Source organism: Oncorhynchus mykiss, chromosome 19 (assembly GCF_013265735.2).
Source record: "Oncorhynchus mykiss isolate Arlee chromosome 19, USDA_OmykA_1.1, whole genome shotgun sequence".
Classification (NCBI taxonomy): domain Eukaryota; kingdom Metazoa; phylum Chordata; class Actinopteri; order Salmoniformes; family Salmonidae; genus Oncorhynchus; species Oncorhynchus mykiss.
The window spans coordinates 47,761,774-47,779,569 of NC_048583.1; the positions used below are offsets into that span (position 1 = coordinate 47,761,774).

Sequence of the window (17,796 nt, forward strand, 5' to 3'; positions counted from 1 at the left end):
CTATTATACTGTGTTCTGTTATACTCTACTGTATTTGATTCTGTTCTATTATACTGTATTCTGTTATACTCTACTGTATTTTATTCTGTTCTATTATACTGTATACTGTTCTATTCTACTATATTCTATTCTGTTCTACTCTATTATACTGTATTCTATTATACTGTGTTCTGTTCTATTTTACTGTATTCTATTTTACCCCATGTTCACTGTAACTTGGGACGCAAAAGAGTGGCCAAATATGATTGTTACGTTTCATGTAACCATGCACTACTAAAAGGCATTGTTGAATACTCGATTCTAATTGGCTTGAATGGCTTTCTAGGGTGTACATTATACAGTACATGTGGTTATGCTTTGATCAAGTGTGACAGATTCACTCTACAGAGCGTGTCTCAGGTAAACTTACGGTCTTGCGCTTCTTTCTGCTCAACTGGTATCTTCACTCGTGACTGGATAGGCCTTTTGGATACAGCCTAGGTTACTTTTTAATTTGAATGTTTTAGTTTGGAATGCTCAGTTAAAACAACCAACGTTTGTGACAAATCAAGAGACTTAAGTTGAATGTTTTAGTTTGGAATGCTCAGTTAAAACAACCAACGTTTGTGACAAATCAAGAGACTTAAGTTGAATGTTTTAGTTTGGAATGCTCAGTTAAAACAACCAACGTTTGTGACAAATCAAGAGACTTAAGTTGAATGTTTTAGTTTGGAATGCTCAGTTAAAACAACCAACGTTTGTGACAAATCAAGAGACTTAAGTTGAATGTTTTAGTTTGGAATGCTCAGTTAAAACAACCAACGTTTGTGACAAATCAAGAGACTTAAGTTGAATGTTTTAGTTTGGAATGCTCAGTTAAAACAACCAACGTTTGTGACAAATCAAGAGACTTAAGTTGAATGTTTTAGTTTGGAATGCTCAGTTAAAACAACCAACGTTTGTGACAAATCAAGAGACTTAAGTTGAATGTTTTAGTTTGGAATGCTCAGTTAAAACAACCAACGTTTGTGACAAATCAAGAGACTTAAGTTGAATGTTTTAGTTTGGAATGCTCAGTTAAAACAACCAACGTTTGTGACAAATCAAGAGACTTAAGTTGAATGTTTTAGTTTGGAATGCTCAGTTAAAACAACCAACGTTTGTGACAAATCAAGAGACTTAAGTTGAATGTTTTAGTTTGGAATGCTCAGTTAAAACAACCAACGTTTGTGACAAATCAAGAGACTTAAGTTGAATGTTTTAGTTTGGAATGCTCAGTTAAAACAACCAACGTTTGTGACAAATCAAGAGACTTAAGTTGAATGTTTTAGTTTGGAATGCTCAGTTAAAACAACCAACGTTTGTGACAAATCAAGAGACTTAAGTTGAATGTTTTAGTTTGGAATGCTCAGTTAAAACAACCAACGTTTGTGACAAATCAAGAGACTTAAGTTGAATGTTTTAGTTTGGAATGCTCAGTTAAAACAACCAACGTTTGTGACAAATCAAGAGACTTAAGTTGAATGTTTTAGTTTGGAATGCTCAGTTAAAACAACCAACGTTTGTGACAAATCAAGAGACTTAAGTTGAATGTTTTAGTTTGGAATGCTCAGTTAAAACAACCAACGTTTGTGACAAATCAAGAGACTTAAGTTGAATGTTTTAGTTTGGAATGCTCAGTTAAAACAACCAACGTTTGTGACAAATCAAGAGACTTAAGTTGAATGAAATTGCAGCTTTATTCTGACCTGGACAGATGGTCTCGCACCACGAGAATAGACATTTACACAGACACTGACGCATGGAATGTGTCTCAGTCCATCAGCATTTGCTCATTGACTGAACATTCCAAATTACCATGGCAATTATGCATCACAATAGTAATTCTCATTCTATGCTTTCCAGGCCCAACATTGACAGTAAAGTAGCCTGGGGGCCACACTTCTGATGGGTCTAACAATTGTATTAGGCTACTTTATCTAAAAGTGAGAGTGTAAACCCCAGCTGTTGTTATTCTTTCCCCAGGGAAGGACCATCCACCATATGGGAATCATTATATGGCCAATGGAAATGAATGTGAACGACCAACAATGAAGCATGGTTTGACTGTTTTACTGTTCAATAGTCATGGTGTGCTGAATGTTTCAATGCTGAACAACCATAAATCCTAGGAGTACCGAAAATTGGAACCGAGCATTGAAAAAGGTCCTTTCATAACTCAGCCCCCTGACCTTGGAATTCCCTCAAAGCCAACCTAAAATTCCAGGACCTGGTGTCCCTGGAGGAGTTCAAAGGACAAATAGATGAACAGGTTGTTGAGACATGTAGTTTTTAGTTGTCACTAGTTTGCTTTGTCTTATGTAAGGATGCATGTTTTATTTCACACACATGGTAGGCTGCAAAATAAGAATTTATTCTTGACTGACTTGCCTAGTTAAATAAAATAAAACATCCACAGTTTTTTTGCTGTTGTATTTGTGCTGTTGTCTGTGTTGTCCGTTTTGTCTTACATAGTTTTTAGTTTTTTAAATCCCAGCCCCAATCCCCACAGGAGGCTATTTGCCTCATCACAGGCCATCATTGTAAATAAGAATTTGTTAATTGACTAGCCTGGTTAAATAAAATCCTCCCAACGGCCAGCGTCCCTGCACAGAGGGAGGGGATCCTCCCAACGGCCAGCGTCCCTGCACAGAGTGAGGGGATCCTCCCAACGGCCAGCGTCCCTGCACAGAGTGAGGGGATCCTCCCAATGGTCAGCGTCCCTGCACAGAGGGAGGGGATCCTCCCAACGGCCAGCGTCCCTGCACAGAGTGAGGGGATCCTCCCAACGGTCAGCGTCCCTGCACAGAGGGAGGGGATCCTCCCAACGGCCAGCGTCCCTGCACAGAGTGAGGGGATCCTCCCAACGGCCAGCGTCCCTGCACAGAGTGAGGGGATCCTCCCAACGGCCAGCGTCCCTGCACAGAGTGAGGGGATCCTCCCAACGGCCAGCGTCCCTGCACAGAGTGAGGGGATCCTCCCAACGGCCAGCGTCCCTGCACAGAGTGAGGGGATCCTCCCAACGGCCAGCGTCCCTGCACAGAGTGAGGGGATCCTCCCAACGGCCAGCGTCCCTGCACAGAGTGAGGGGATCGGCCAGCGTCCCTGCACAGAGTGAGGGGATCCTCCCAACGGCCAGCGTCCCTGCACAGAGTGAGGGGATCCTCCCAGCGGCCAGCGTCCCTGCACAGAGTGAGGGGATCCTCCTCCCAACGGCCAGCGTCCCTGCACAGAGTGAGGGGATCCTCCCAACGGCCAGCGTCCCTGCACAGAGTGAGGGGATCCTCCCAACGGCCAGCGTCCCTGCACAGAGTGAGGGGATCCTCCCAACGGCCAGCGTCTCTGCACAGAGTGAGGGGATCCTCCCAACGGCCAGCGTCCCTGCACAGAGTGAGGGGATCCTCCCAACGGCCAGCGTCTCTGCACAGAGTGAGGGGATCCTCCCAACGGCCAGCGTCCCTGCACAGAGTGAGGGGATCCTTCCCAACGGCCAGCGTCTCTGCACAGAGTGAGGGGATCCTCCCAACGGCCAGCGTCCCTGCACAGAGTGAGGGGATCCTTCCCAACGGCCAGCGTCCCTGCACAGAGTGAGGGGATCCTCCCCAACGGCCAGCGTCCCTGCACAGAGTGAGGGGATCCTCCCAACGGCCAGCGTCCCTGCACAGAGTGAGGGGATCCTTCCCAACGGCCAGCGTCCCTGCACAGAGTGAGGGGATCCTTCCCAACGGCCAGCGTCTCTGCACAGAGGGAGGGGATCCTTCCCAACGGCCAGCGTCTCTGCACAGAGGGAGGGTACTCTCCCCACAGCCAGCGTCCCTGTGAAGAATGGAAACAATCCTCCACAACCACCTCCCATCATCCCCATGGTGGCACCAGAGGCCAACCCTCAGAGCCAGACTTGCAGTTGCCCGGTGTCTCAGCCATAGATGCCTGCTGGCTCAGCTGGGTCTTTGGGATTGGAAAGGTTAATGAGGTTCATCTACCTGAGGATAGAGGCAAATCTGTCTGGAAGCTGTTATTTATACTATTTATATAAACAATTGAGTGGATTAATATTTTTATATGCGGCTTGATTTACATTGTTCTTGTCTTCTTCCTTAGATTGACTGGGATCCAAAACTGAGCCCGTGTCTGAGGTATACACTTAAATTCAATTAAATTTAAAGCAGTGAATGACTGTTGTATTTCAACTGTGAGAATGGTACTAAGAATTTAAAAACAAGCTTGCACCACCACCTCCACCGATGCGGACGTATGGATATCAGGGTTCCCCTGATAGTCTCCCCAAAGGAATGAATCCTTACTATATGAAAGGTGAAAAATGCTTTATCTCCAAGACTGTACCAAGGCTGCATATCTGAACCCTGCTGGCACTTGCTATAGCTTACAATATGGCAATTAAGGTCAAAGTGATTAAACTGCTAAGTACTTTTTGTGGGATAGGAAAAAAAACAGGATTAATATGTAGAAGATGTGCTCACCAAGGGATGTAGGAGGCTTGGCTTTACCAGATGTTAAATTGTCCAATTTACCATTTGAAATGGCTAAATTGGTGAAGCATTGGGGCAAAATGGGTGCTGGCTTGGATTGGATAACAATAGAACGGGAACTAAGTTATCCTTCCACCCCTGTTGATACTCTGTTACATAGTCTTACAGGGGAGAGGTCTGTTGATACTCTGTCACATAGTCTTACAGGGGAGAGGTCTGTTGATACTCTGTTACATAGTCTTACAGGGGAGAGGTCTGTTGATACTCTGTTACATAGTCTTACAGGGGAGAGGTCTGTTGATACTCTGTTACACAGTCTTACAGGGGAGAGGTCTGTTGATACTCTGTTACATAGTCTTACAGGGGAGAGGTCTGTTGATACTCTGTTACATAGTCTTACAGGGGAGAGGTCTGTTGATACTCTGTCACATAGTCTTACAGGGGAGAGGTCTGTTGATACTCTGTCACATAGTCTTACAGGGGAGAGGTCTGTTGATACTCTGTCACATAGTCTTACAGGGGAGAGGTCTGTTGATACTCTGTTACATAGTCTTACAGGGGAGAGGTCTGTTGATACTCTGTTACATAGTCTTACAGGGGAGAGGTCTGTTGATACTCTGTCACATAGTCTTACAGGGGAGAGGTCTGTTGATACTCTGTCACATAGTCTTACAGGGGAGAGGTCTGTTGATACTCTGTTACATAGTCTTACAGGGGAGAGGTCTGTTGATACTCTGTTACATAGTCTTACAGGGGAGAGGTATGTTGATACTCTGTTACATAGTCTTACAGGGGAGAGGTCTGTTGATACTCTGTTACATAGTCTTACAGGGGAGAGGTCTGTTGATACTCTGTCACATAGTCTTACAGGGGAGAGGTCTGTTGATACTCTGTTACATAGTCTTACAGGGGAGAGGTCTGTTGATACTCTGTCACATAGTCTTACAGGGGAGAGGTCTGTTGATACTCTGTTACATAGTCTTACAGGGGAGAGGTATGTTGATACTCTGTTACATAGTCTTACAGGGGAGAGGTCTGTTGATACTCTGTCACATAGTCTTACAGGGGAGAGGTCTGTTGATACTCTGTTACACAGTCTTACAGGGGAGAGGTCTGTTGATGCTCTGTCACATAGTCCTACAGGGCAGAGGTCTGTTGATACTCTGTCACATAGTCTTACAGGGGAGAGGTCTGTTGATACTCTGTCACATAGTCTTACAGGGGAGAGGTCTGTTGATACTCTGTTACAGTCTTACAGGGGAGAGGTCTGTTGATACTCTGTTACAGTCTTAAAGGGGAGAGGTCTGTTGATACTCTGTTACATAGTCTTACAGGGGAGAGGTCTGTTGATACTCTGTTACATAGTCTTACAGGGCAGAGGTCTGTTGATACTCTGTTTTGTTATACTCAAAAGAGGTGTGGAGACCAGGACACAAGAAATGTGGATTTTCACATCTAAAACAAGGACACTCATTGTGGCACAATCCTAGGCTACAGATAGGAAAGAAGTCTGTGTACTGGAAACAATGGCTATTGAAAGGAATTCATACTATAGGTGATCTGTACAATGAAGTTTTAATGTCATACTCATATGCTACAAAAATATGTGGGAGACAAGGGACATTTCTGGAAATATTTATTAACCAGCTGTCAACAAAATCCAGCAAAGAACCCAATAGCTGAGTATTTGGAAAACCCCAAACGATAAGCAGTCATTTTTTACTCAATATTTAGTCATCTGCAGAGTAAAGACTGTAAAAACCTCAGAACAATATGGCAAATTGAGGATGATACCTGGTTGAAGATCTTGTCCAGGGGGAAACTTACTTAATATAAGATACAACATCGGTTTTATTGGACCCCAACAAGGCTTCATCAGATGTGGATGACCAACAGTTCTCTGTGTTGGAAATGCCAAAATGACACTGGGACATTTGTACACGCAATATGGTAATGTACATTACAGCTACCTTTCTGGAAGGATGTTTTGAAATGTCTGGAGGAATGGTTGGGCTTAACAATTCCAGTTTCACCGAGAATATGTCTTGGGCGATAAAACAGAGTTACCTAATGTAACAAAGTAGGAATTTGCACTGATGACTGTTGGTATGGTTACAGCAGCTAGAGTAATCCTTATAATTTAGAAGGGTCATTCCACTCCTACTCTGAAACAGTGAATATAGTCAATGTTGGAGGTACAGTTGAAGTCGGAAGTTTACATACACCTTAGCCAAATACATTTAAATGCCGTTTTTCACAATTCCTGACATTTAATCCTAGTAAAAAATCCTAGTAAAAAATCCCAGTCTTAGGTCAGTTAGGATCACCATTTTATTTTAAGAATGTGAAATGTCAGAATAATAGTAGAGAGAATGATTTCTTTCAGCTTTTATTTCTTTCATCACATTCCCAGTGGGTCAGAAGTTTAAATACACTCAATTAGTATTTGGTAGCACTGCCTTTAAATTGTTTAACTTGGGTCAAACGTTGTGGGTAGCCTTCCACAAGCTTCCCTCAATAAGTTGGGTGAATTTTGGCCCATTCCTCCTGACAAAGCTGGGGTAACTGAGTCAGGTTTGTTGGCCTCCTTGCTCACGCGCTTTTTCAGTTCTGCCCACAAATCTTCTATACGATTGATGTCAGGGCTTTGTAGGTTTTGGAGCAGTGTCTTCTTCCTTGCTGAGCGGCATTTCAGCTTATGTCGATATAGGACTCTTTTTACTGTGGATATAGATACTTTTGTACCGGTTTGCTCCAGCATCTTCACAAGTTCCTTTGGTGTTGTTCTGGGATTGATTTGCACTTTTCCCACCAAGGTACGTTCATCTCTAGGAGACAGAACGAGTCTCCTTCCTGAGCGGTATGGCGGCTGCGTGGTCCCATGGTGTTTATACTTGCGTACTATTGCTTGTACAGATGAACTTGGTACCTTCAGGCGTTTGTAAATTGCTCCCAAGGATGAACAAGACTTGTGGAGGTCCACAATTTTTTTCCCTGAGGTCTTGGCTGAGGTCTTTTCCCATGATGCAAAGCAAAGAGGCACTGAGTTTGAAGGTAGGCCTTGAAATACATCCACAGGTACACCTCCAATTGACTCAAATTATGTCAATTAGCCTATCAGAAGATTCTAAAGCCATGACATAATTTTCTGGAATTTTCCAAGCTGTTTAAAGGCAGTCAACTTAGTGTATGTTAACTTCTGACCCACTGGAATTGTGATACAGTGAATTAACCTGTAAACAATTGTTGGAATAATTACTTGTGTCATGCACAAAGTAGATGTCCTAACCAACTTGCCAAAACTATAATTTGTTAACAAGAAATTTGTAGTGGTTGACAAACAAGTTTTAATGACTCCAACCTAAGTGTATGTCAACTTCCGACTTCAACTGTAGCATTTTATGAACAAATGCTTGATAGGATTACTGATAGAAACAAGTTGTCTGGATTTCATGCACAATGTTTTAATGCTGTACAATGTTGTTTTTCTTCTTCTGTTTGTAAAAAATAAATACAACTTTAATAACCATTTTTGTTGTTGTTGATTAGATTTGAAGGTTGGAGAAATCCAGTTTTATGACACACACAAACTGATAATCAATAGGTATGTAAAGAAGTAGAGTTTTATTAAATGTGTATGTACTAAAATATACAAAACACTGACACCTGCCAATCCAGCGGCAACACAGACAAGAACAGGACAATACAAATAGATCCACCTTCATTCTCCCAGATTAACGACCAGTAGAGCCTGAACCAGGATCTATCCTCCCACTTAATAGCCCACTAACACCATAGGCTTTCGGCTACAGCTTCCTCTGGGCATAGGGACTGCTTGAGATGGACACAGGCGTTGAAATGTAGTTAATGGTCGTCAAATCAAAATGTAATTACGGGTGAAACATACTTTGGTAACCTTGGGGGAGACATAAAGCAGAACAGGAATGTTCATTGAGAAACCAACAGTGCACTGCACTGACATATTCCAGAATTAGGGCTGTAATTCACTGTGATATTCAAGATCAACTCCATGAAAGTAGAAGATGTAGAAAAACACAATAGATGCTCACAATAGGCTATTCCAAACACTCACCAATGAGTAAAATGTGTTTCTCATCTCTCCGTTTGCTTCACAAATTCAAATGAACGGATAGAACAATGTTGTATACCTTGCACCCATGCATGGTATTGGCATGATGGAGCCCTTGTAATGAAGGCTTGGCCCCTCATGATAAACCCCGTAGTAAGCCCATTTCTCAGTCCCTCCTATTCAGCTGGCATAGCCTGATACAAGGACCTGGAGTGGCCTTGGTTCAACCAAGTCTCTTTCACATACAGTAGACAGCTACTGTAATACCTTGAAGGTGTGGTAGTCCCATCACCAGTCTTGCTTTCAACCCTGCATGGAATGTACGTAGTAAATCCATTTCGTCAATGAAGTAGAGTGAGACAATGATAAGACTGTCATTATAAAAAACGATTAGTTATTGGTCATGGGCTGTGAAAAACCAGGAAAATGGAACATCAATAATATCAACAAGTTGGAGTCTTTTGTCCCTCAGATTTTAAATTGACTTGCTTATTTGATAGGTGCTCTACTAATGGCTTTGTATTGCAGCCTTTTTCACAAACTTCATACTACTCACCTACTTTAGGAATTACTGTATCAAGCTCTTACCACAAACGTCAAGTTGAGACGCAGTCAACCATTTCTGTCCTTTGGTAGTTTTCTCCAGGGAACCTGATGCAGCAGCGCTAACTTTTCATCTTCAAATTGTTAGGGTGGATGGTAGTATAGTGCAAAAAATGTACCCCCATTAGTCAAACATAACATACACATGAGAGTTCCAGTTTCATACCGTCAAAGGACTTTAAAAACAATATTGGTATAAGCACAAAGTTATGTTTGCAAATACCTAAGCATTCCAATCTTTCTGTGGATACAAATCCCTTGTAAAAAGTGCCCTTTAAGCTCACTCTGTAAGCCCTTCACAGGTAGAATAGCATACCATTACTTTCACTCCCTATGTTGAGGAAATTGTATTTCTTAATTGTCATTTGCCTTGCAATGATGATGCATTTCCTTAAAGGAGCAATGAAATTAAGCTTCATCATAGAATGATTCTACAACATAAAAAAAATAAAAAAAAGTCATGTAAAAAAGTCCTTCACCCAACGTTTTTGGTTACACTGCCGTGTCATAGAGTCAGACGCCTCCACAGTGCCACCTGTCTGTTCCCTGTGGCAGTGTCCAACCATAGAGTCTTGGGTCAGAATGTCTCCCTGTCACACAGCCCCTGCACATGGGTGTCTGATCCTTTCCCAACCATTTTTAAAGGGAATGCTTCCAAAGGTCCATAACCTGCAGAGGTTCCTATGGTTTTCCTCTTGACGACACCTGTAGCCTGTAACATGTCCTACAGGCCACTAGGGGTCCTCCTCCATATCGTCCAGGTTGGGTGCCATGATGAAGTGTTTTGGGTGGATCAGGCTGTGCTCGTCTGCATGCTCCTCCCAACGCCCATCATCACTCTCGTGAGTGATGTAACGCTCGCCACGCCGTGTTTCAAACTCCCTGAGGTCCAGCCATGTCTGGTAGTCCTGAAAGAGAGAGAGAGAGAGGAACAGGAGTTCTAGCAGGGATCCAATACAATGTCTGCCCTTTTCTAAATCACATTATGAAACGTGTGGAAATGTTTTGTTAGATGTGCCTATGCACTGCTTACAGTATAATTAGGCTAATATTTATTACCTGTAGCCAAGGATGGCTGAGAGACTTGTCCACACTGTACCGCTTCCTCATCTTCACTTGTAGGAGGTTATTAATGAGATCAGTAGCTGTGAGAGGAATAGAGATGTAATGTTAGTCTCGAATTGAGGTAGACATGCAACATCAGTGCTGTCTCTCTACCCACACGTCTGGATCTACCAGCGTGGGTTTCAGACCCTGTGGCTCTTTGACCTGTGTGGTTTACATGATTCACTGACAAATCTCCCTGCAGCCCCATCTAAATATCCCCCACATAGGCCTACACTACTGTATATTAGAAATCATAGTTCAACTTGGTGGTGGGGGGGGGGGGGGCAGGACCGAGTTTGCAAAACCCTTGTCCTACAACAGGAAATGTGAATTATTATGTGGATTATAATTAATGGACATTTTTATAGTGGTTGATACATTTTTTGTAAGGGAAAATCAGGTCAGAAATGTCAAAGTGGAAAATACAAACTCTAGAAGCCTTTTTAAACCTCAAATACACTACTAGTTTTACATTTCATGCATTGCAGGAAAGTTCTCCTGCATCAGGGTGATCAAATTACATCTGTAGTTACATTACACACTTTACAGAGATGTGTGTCGTCACTTAGCATTCATGCATTTAAATATTATTAAACAGCCTGCCTTCCTTCCTTCCTACCTTCTGCAGAGATCTCCTTCCATGGCTGGGGTGGGTACATGAAGGCAGCGTTCTGGATCTGATCGTTAATGTCCTCGTCCTCGTTGAAGGGGAAGGTGCCACTAAGGCTGACGTAAATGATGACCCCCACTGACCACATGTCCAAGGAGCGGTTGTAGCCCTTACTACGCAGCACCTCTGGGGCCAGGTAGGCTGGGGTACCCACCACCGAACGCCTGAACGACTTCTCACCAATGATACGGGCAAAGCCAAAGTCACACAGTTTAACCTGCAAGGACAAAAACAAACACACACATGAGAATGCTACATTGTCTCCTCCACACATTTTATACACATACAATAAATATTTTACTAGAAAGATTACTGGTTGTTACCTGAGGGAAGGGTTCTGCTGAGGCCAGCAGCACATTCTCAGGCTTCAGGTCACAGTGGACGATATTCTTGAAATGCAGATGTCTCAAAGCCACCAGGATCTGTTACAGAACATAGCCCAAAGCCCATGGGGTTAGCTATATCAAACCACTTCATACCACACAATGACCCATTCATACAACCTTATGGGCTCACTCAAAAAATATAATGTATAAATAACGGGAGTTGCATTAGTATTTTAGTAGTTAACTAAGCTATTTCTAGGTTGGTCACTTTCTTAGGTTCCATATGGAGACATGATCTCATCTCTGCTGTGGTGTAAGCATAAACTGTAGTTGCTACCGCTGCAAGCATGTAGCTGAGGTCATCTAAACACTCCACACTGCTGCCCGACTCCTGACTTTGACAAAGTCCTGATAAACCACATCAGAGCCATGCCTAATGGACCAGCTCGTGTTTGGCCCCGGGGCCCCTCTCTTCTAATTAGCCCACAGACCAGAGCAGAGACGCGCACCACTATGCCACCGCAGGCTGTAATCCACCGGGAGGGATACGGCGATGATGCCATCCAGACCAGCGGTCCCCGTAAACAATCCCCCCCATACCCACACACCGCAAGAATAAATAGGCCCGGGGTTGAGTCTACTACAGATTATATAGAGAAAGGGAGAGGGAGGAAAAGAGGGAGAAAGAAAGTGAGCAAGGACAGAGAGATAGAGGGGGAGTTAGAGATGAGATAAGAGAAAAGTAGAGCAAGCAAGAATGGGAGAAAGAGACAGACCTGTGTGACCAGGAACTTGGTGATGCGTTCTGGGAGCTTGCTCTTCTCACTGGACAGGATCATCTCCAACATGTCTCCATGGAGCTTCTCCATGACAACAAACACCCTCTCTGGCGTCTCGAACATACACTCCAGGTTGACGATGCCAGGATGGTGAAGGTTCTAAACGAGGGAGCAAACCTCAGAGTCAACATTCTATCCTGTGCCATATTTCAGTGTCACCGTTCGAAACTCAGCAAGAATGACTACTGCATTAAAAACAATCTTGGTCTATTGTACTTCAAACTATGTGTAGGAAGGTTGCTTAGGATTCAAACCTTCTCAAACAGCCTAATTCATACTCTTAGAGGAGGTGCTCCCACAATAATGTGATTTGTGCCACATACAATTTAAAGCATTGGATTCTTCAAACACCGTACTAATCCCAGTCCGCAGACTTTTCAATCGTTTTAAAATGATATGAAAGCATACTTTGAGCAAGTTATTATGCTTGTAGTAATGTGATGCCTGCCTGTATTTCCTTAAACCTTTATTTTATCACAACAGTTGTTGTGTGTTGAGCACAGTCACTCATATATAGAGGTCTATAGAGCCTGTTTGCATTCCTGATTTCTGTAACCGTTAGCTTACCTGTGTAATATTTACATAAGCTCAGAAACACTTGTTCTGCAAACATGGTTCAGTTTTATCAATTGCCGTGCTGATCAATGAGCAGGTTATTGCCTCTGTCAAATGACTATGTACCTTAAAGTTGTATGTATTTCTATTTATTTTTTGCAATAAAGATGGTGACGCTACAATAATACACTTTTACAATAGGCCAATTTCTAAATATACATACAGCCCAATGAGATACAGTGCATTCGGAAAGTATTCAGACCCCTTGACTTTTTCCACATTTTGTTACATTACAGCCTTATTCTAAAGTTGATAAAATAATTTTCCCCCCTTCATCAATCTACACACTATACCCAATAATAACAAAGCAGCTTTAGCAGGGAAGAAATTAGATTAACTGACTTATTGGAAAGGTAGCATGCTATCACTGAGCTCCACAGTAAGGCCATTCCAATGCCAATGTTTGTCTATGGAGATTGCATGGCTGTGTGCTTGATTTTATACAACTGTCAGCAACAGGTGTGGTTGAAATAGCAGAATCCACTAATTTGAAGGGGTGTCCACATACAGTACCAGTCAAAAGATAGACACACCAACTCATTACAGTGTTTTTCTTTTTTTTTTTTACCATTTTCCACATTGTAGAATAATAGTGTAGACATCAAAATTATGGAATCATGTAGTAACCAAAAAAGTGTTAAACAAATCAAAGTATATTTTATATTTGAGGTTCTTGAAAGTAGCCACCCTTTCACTTGATGACAGCTTTGCACACTCTTGACATTCTCTCAACCAATTTCATGAGATAGTCACCTGGAATGCATTTCAATTAACTGCCTTGTTAAAAGTCCATTTGTGGAATTTCTTTCCTTAATGCGTTTGAGCCAATCAGTTGTGTGGTGACAAGGTAGGGTTGGCATACAGAAGATAGCCCTATTTGGTAAAAGACCAAGTCCACATTATGGCAAGAACAGCTCAAATAAGCAAAGAGAAGCAACAGTCCATTACTTTAAGACATGAAGGTCAGTCAATATCGAACATTTCAAGTTTCTTCAAGTTCAGTCGCAAAAAACGCCAAGCGCCATGATGAAACTGGCTCTCATGAGGACCACCACAGGAAAGGAAGACCCAGAGTTACCTCTGCTGCAGAGGATAAGTTAGAGTTAACTGCACCTCAGATTGCAGCCCAAATAAATGCTTCACGGAGTTCAAGTAACTGACATCTCAACATCAACTGTTCAAAGGAGACTGCGTGAATCAGGCCTTCGTGGTCAAATTGCTGCAAAGAAACCACTTCTAAAGGACACCAATAAGAAGAAGACACTTGCTTGGGCAAAGAAACACAAGCAATGGACATTAGACTGGTGGAAATCTGTCCTTTGAGATTTTTGGTTCCAACCGCAGTGTCTTCGTGAGAAGCAGAGTAGGTGAACGGATGATCTCCACATGTGTGGTTCCCACCGTGAAGCATGGAGGCGGTGGTGTGATGGTGAGGGGATGCTGGTGACACTGTCTGTGATTTATTTAGAACTCAAGGCACACTTAACCAGCATGACTACCACAGCATTCCGCAGCGATACGCTATCCCATCTGGTTTGCGCTTAGTGGGACTATCATTTCTTTTTCAACAGGACAATGACCTAAAACACACCTCCAGATTGTGTAAGGGCTATTTGACCAAGGAGAATGATGGAGTGCTGCATCAGATGACCTGGCTTCCACAATCACCCGACCTCAACCCAATTGAGACGGTTTGGGATGAGTTGGACCGCAGAGTGAAGGAAAAGCAGCCAACAAGTGCTCAGCATTTGTGGGAACTCCTTCGAGACTGTTGGAAAAGCATTCCAGGTGAAGCTGGTTGAGAGAATGCCAAGAATTTGCAAAGCTACAAATCAAGGAAAAGCGTGGCTACTTCGGGCCCAAGAGTTCAATCTTGGTTTCATCAGACCAGAGAATCTTGTTTCTCATGGTCTGAGAGTCTTTAGGTGCCTTTTGGAAAACTCCAAGTGGACTGTCGTGTGCTTCCATCTGGCCACTCTACCATAAAGGCCCAATTGGTGGAGTGCTGCAGATATGGTTGTCCTGGAAGGTTCTCCCATCTCCACAGAGGAACTCTAGAGCTCACCTCCCTGACCAAGGCCCTTCTTCCCCGATTACTCAGTTTGGTCAGGCGGCCAGCTCTAGGAAGAGTCTTTGTGGTTCCAAACCTCTTATATTTAAAAATGATGGAAGCTACTCTGTTCTTGGGGACCACCAATGCTGCAAAAATGTTTTGGTACCCTTCCCCAGATCTGTGTCAACACAATCCTGTATCGGAGCTCTACGGACAATTCCTTTGACCTCACTGCTTAGTTTTTGCTCTGACATGCACTGTCAACTGTGGGACCTTTTATAGACAGGTGTGAGCCTTTCCAAATCATGTCTACTCAATTGAATTTACCACAGGTGAAAAAAAAAAAAAGTTGTATAAAAAGTTGTATAAACATCTCAAGGATGATCAATGAAAACAGGATCCACCTAAGCTGAATTTCGAGCCTCATAGCAAAATGTATGTATATTTATGTAAATAAGGTATGTTTTTTATATTTTTTTTTATAAATTTGCTAAAAAAAATTAAAACCTGTTTTTGATTTGTCATTATGGGGTATTGTGTGTAGATTTCTGAGGAAATTGTTTTATTTAATCCCTTTTAGAATAAGGCTGTAACGTAACAAAATTTGGAAAAAATCAAGTGGCCTGAATACTTTCCGAAGGCACTGTATATAAGGAAATCAGTCAATTGAAATAAATGAATTACAACCTTATCTATGGATTTCAAATGACTGGGCAAGGACGCAGCCATGGGTGGGCCAATCAGATTGAAGTTTTCCCCACAAAATGGCTTGATTACAGACAGAAATACTCCTCAGCACCACCTCAGACAATCCCGCAGGTAAAGAAGCAGGATGTGGAGGTCCTGGGCAGGTGTGGTTACACGTGGTCTGCATCTGTGAGGCTGGTTGGAAGTGCTGCCATACTCTCTAAAACGACATTGGAATCAACTTATGAGAGAGAAATTATGAAATTATCTGGTAACAGCTCTGGTGGGCATTCCTGCAGTCAGCATGCCAATTGTATGCTCCCTCAAAACTTGAGCCATCTGTGGCATTGTGCTGTCAATTGGAGGTATACCTGTGGATGTATTTCAAGGCCTACCTTCAAACTCAGTGCGTCTTTGCATGGGAAAATCAGAAGAAATCAGCCAAGACCTTGTGGACCTCCACAAGTCTTGTTCATCCTTGGGAGCAATTTACAAACGCCTGAAGGTACCAAGTTCATCTGTACAAGCAATAGTACGCAAGTATAAACACCATGGGACCACGCAGCCGTCAAACCGCTCAGGAAGGAGACGCGCTCTGTCTCCTAGAGATGAACGTACTTTGGTGTGAAAAGTGCAATCCCAGAACAGCAGCAAAGGACCTTGTGAAGATGCTGGAGAAAACAGGTACAAAAGTATCTATATCCACAGTAAAACGAGTCCTATATCGACATAACCTGAAAGGCCTTTGGAGCAAGGAAGAAGACACGGCTCCAAAACCGACATAAAAAAGCCAGACTACGGTTTGCAACTGCACATGGGGACAAAGATCGTACTTTTTGGAGAAATGTCCTCTGGTCTGATGAAACAAAAATAGAACTGTTTGGCCATAATGACCATCGTTATGTTTGGAGGAAAAAGAGGGAGGCTTGCAAGCCTTAGAACACTGTCCCAACTGTGAAGCATGGGGGTGGCAGCATCATGTTGTGGGGGTGCTTTGCTGCAGGAGGGACTGGTGCACTTCACAAAATAGATGGCATCAAAATGATGTGGATATATTGAAGCAACATCTCAAGACATCAGTCAGGAAGTTAAAGCTTGGTCGCAAATGCGTCTTCCAAATGGACAATGACCCCAACCACACTTCCAAAGTTGTGGCAAAATGGCTTAAGGACAACAAAGTCAAGGTATTGGAGTAGCAATCAAAAAGCCCTGACCTCAATCCTATTGAAAATTTGTGAGCAGAACTGAGCTTCCCACAATTTATTGTGGGAAGCTTTTGGAAGGCTACCTGAAAACTTTGACCTAAGTTAAATAATTTAAAGTCAATGCTACCAAATACTAATTGAGTGTATGTGAACTTCTGACACACTGGTAATGTGATGAAAGAAATAAAAGCTGAAAGAAATCATTCTCTCTATTATTATTCTGACATTTCACATTCTTAAAATAAAGTGGTGATCCTAACTGACATAAGACGGGGAATTTTTACTAGGATTAAATGTCAGGAATTGTGAAAAACTGAGTTTAAATGTATTCGGCTAAGGTGTATGTAAACTTCCAACTTCAACTGTATATATTATTTTAATAGGGCCCAGTTTCCCAAAAGCATCTTAAGGCTAACTTCATCGTTAGAACCTTCGTAGACACATCGTTAAATCACCGAGCTGTTTCCCAAAACCACCATTACTACAGTTGCACTTGAAAACACTTGTTATTTACCGACTGCCTCAGACCACTTATAGAACAGCTTAATTACAGGGTCTTTACATGCTTTGTTGCTCTTCCGCTTCACTTTATAAACAGAAGATCTCCGCTAAACATAGAATCAAGTTGTCTCTCTGTGACTGCCAATAACACATGTGAGAACTCCTTCAAGACTGTTGGAAGAGCATTCCTCATGAAGCTGGTTGAGAGAATGCCAAGAGTGTGCAAAGCTGTCATCAAGGCAAAGGGTGGCTACTTTGAAGAATCCATGTGTTATTTTGTGAAGAATGATTCCATGTGTGTTATTTCATAGTTTTGATGTCTTCACTATTATTCTACAATGTAGAAAATAGTAAAAATAAAAACACCCGAATGAGTAGGTGTGTCAAAACTTTTGAATGGTACTGTACATCTTTTAAAGTTCCTAAAAATACATATATTCACCGTTCATTTAGAACCTAAAATTACCCTAACTTCAATGTCTGAAAAATACATATTTTAAACGTAAATTTGCTTACTTTGTTCAAATTTTTGGTAGCATACTGAGAAGTAACTTGACACTGATGATCAGTCAGCGCAAATTTTGATTATGGC

At 42.4% G+C, this 17,796-nt stretch overlaps 2 protein-coding genes across 4 annotated transcripts in view; one reads left to right on the forward strand and one right to left on the reverse strand.

Moving 5' to 3' along the window:
- The first annotated feature begins 2,610 nt into the window (after window positions 1-2,610).
- Window positions 2,611-3,728, forward strand: LOC118941362 (uncharacterized protein KIAA0754-like). The gene is made up of 2 exons (XM_036953826.1): window positions 2,611-3,092; window positions 3,637-3,728. Exons 1-2 carry the CDS (start codon window positions 2,729-2,731, stop codon window positions 3,726-3,728), a joined length of 456 nt encoding a protein of 151 aa, XP_036809721.1. The 5' UTR covers window positions 2,611-2,728.
- Window positions 3,729-8,113: 4,385 nt separating this feature from the next.
- Window positions 8,114-17,796, reverse strand: part of LOC110498037 (serine/threonine-protein kinase D3) — a 69,900-nt gene continuing 60,217 nt past the window's right edge. For all 3 annotated transcript variants that reach the window (XM_021574581.2, XM_036954957.1, XM_021574579.2), the window contains exons 14-18: window positions 12,081-12,242; window positions 11,302-11,400; window positions 10,928-11,195; window positions 10,261-10,346; window positions 8,114-10,109 (exon numbers count right to left, since the gene is read on the reverse strand). In XM_021574581.2, coding sequence (XP_021430256.1) covers window positions 9,936-10,109; window positions 10,261-10,346; window positions 10,928-11,195; window positions 11,302-11,400; window positions 12,081-12,242 — 789 coding nt within the window. In that variant the 3' untranslated portion in view covers window positions 8,114-9,935. The remainder of the gene's footprint in view (window positions 10,110-10,260; window positions 10,347-10,927; window positions 11,196-11,301; window positions 11,401-12,080; window positions 12,243-17,796) is intronic.

Coding starts and splice junctions, on each gene's coding strand:
- LOC118941362 (XM_036953826.1), top strand. CDS start 2,729: ATGGTCAGCGTCCCTGCACAGAGGGAGGGGATCCTCCCAACGGCCAGC. Junction 3,093..3,636: donor CCTCCCAACGGCCAGCGTCC/CTGCACAGAGTG, acceptor CGGCCAGCGTCC/CTGCACAGAGTGAGGGGATC.